This window comes from Eimeria tenella, genomic scaffold (assembly GCF_000499545.2).
Source record: "Eimeria tenella Houghton genomic scaffold, Eth_scaff4521, whole genome shotgun sequence".
Classification (NCBI taxonomy): Eukaryota; Apicomplexa; class Conoidasida; order Eucoccidiorida; family Eimeriidae; genus Eimeria; species Eimeria tenella.
Window position 1 is genome coordinate 1 of NW_013545449.1, and position 1,397 is coordinate 1,397.

The 1,397-nt window shown below is 54.0% G+C and overlaps 1 protein-coding gene across 1 annotated transcript; it reads left to right on the forward strand.

Annotated features, from left to right (window-relative positions):
* Positions 1-122: 122 nt before the first annotated feature.
* On the forward strand, positions 123-1,360 carry ETH_00038670 (uncharacterized protein; the record flags this gene model as incomplete). Its single annotated transcript, XM_013380156.1, has 2 exons — positions 123-135; positions 1,167-1,360. 2 exons carry the CDS (start codon positions 123-125, stop codon positions 1,358-1,360), a joined length of 207 nt encoding a protein of 68 aa, XP_013235610.1.
* Positions 1,361-1,397: the final 37 nt, after the last annotated feature.

A 1,397-nucleotide genomic window follows, 5' to 3' on the forward strand; every position in this document is an offset into this window, starting at 1 on the left:
CCCAGCCCCTAGACAAGTTCGCCCTCGTTTTGGGGCTGCAGCAGTTGGGCGCTGTCGTGGCTGTGACTGGCGACGGCGCCAACGACGCGCCTGCGCTCAAGACTGCAGACGTGGGCTTCGCCATGGGCGTCACAGGTGCAAACCCTAAGCCCTAAACCCTAAACCCTAAACCCTAAACCCTAGAAGTTGTTAACGGGCGGGGGGGAGCTGCGCATTTGCTGTGGGAAGCGCGGGGTGCAAATGTTAAACCCTAGTACCTGGTCTACAGACTGCAGACGTGGGCGTCGCCATGGGCGTCACAGGTCCAAACCCTAAACCCTAAACCCTAAACCCTAGCAGTGTTGATGCATAGTGGGGAGAAGGTGCATTCGGTATCTGAATCAGCGATTGTAAACCCTAAACCCTGAAACAGACTTAAACGGGCTGCAGTTGTGGGATTCGCTGTGGAAGTTACAGGTCCAAACCCGAAAGCTTAAACCCTAAACCCTAAACCCTAATACTTGCTGCGCAGAGGGCAGACGGAGGGATGCCCTGGGTTGCACAGGTTATAAACCCTAAACCCTAAACCCTAAACCCTAAGAGCTACTGCACAGACCGCAGATGTCGGATTCGCCATGGGATCAACAGGTTACAAATCCTAAACCCTAAACCCTAGCTGTGCAAAAAACAAATAAAGGAATCACAAACCCTAAACCCTAAACCCTAGGCCGCACTGCACAGATGGCAGAAGTGGGGTTGGACTTGGGCATCACATCTCTCCAAATCCTAAACCCTAAACCCTAGGCCGTATGGCCTGGCTCAAACATCGCCGGTCCTTAAGCGCAGCTGCTCTAGTACAAACCCTAAACCCTAAACCCTAAACTGTAAGCCTTGGAGCGTTCCCTGCTCTTCCTGTTTGCCTTGGGTGCCAAGATTAGGGTTCAGGGTTTGGGCGGCAACAGGGTTTCGGGCATAGAGTCCCACGGCCTAGGGTTTAGGGTTTAGGGTTTGTGGCCGACACAGACCCAAGTAGGCGGCACAGCCTGCAGCGCCTAGGCGCAGTAGGGTTTAGGGTTTAGGGTTTAGGGTTTGTGGCCGACAGAGACGCAAGAAGGCGGCACGGCCTGGAGCGCCTAGGCGGTTTAGGGTTTAGGGTTTAGGGTTTAGGGTTTAGGGTTTGCGCGCAGGGAAGGAGGTGGCGAAGCAAGCAGCAGACATTGTGCTGCTGGACGACAACTTCGAAAGTTTAGTTTCTGCTGTCAAGTGGGGCCGCAGCATTTATGCAAACATTCAAAAGTTTTTGGAGTTCCAACTCACGGTCAACGTCGTCGCAGTCGTCACTTCCCTCGTCTGCGGTGAGGGTTTAGGGTTTAGGGTTTAGGGTTTAGGGTTTAGGGTTTGGGGGTTGGGGGTTGGGG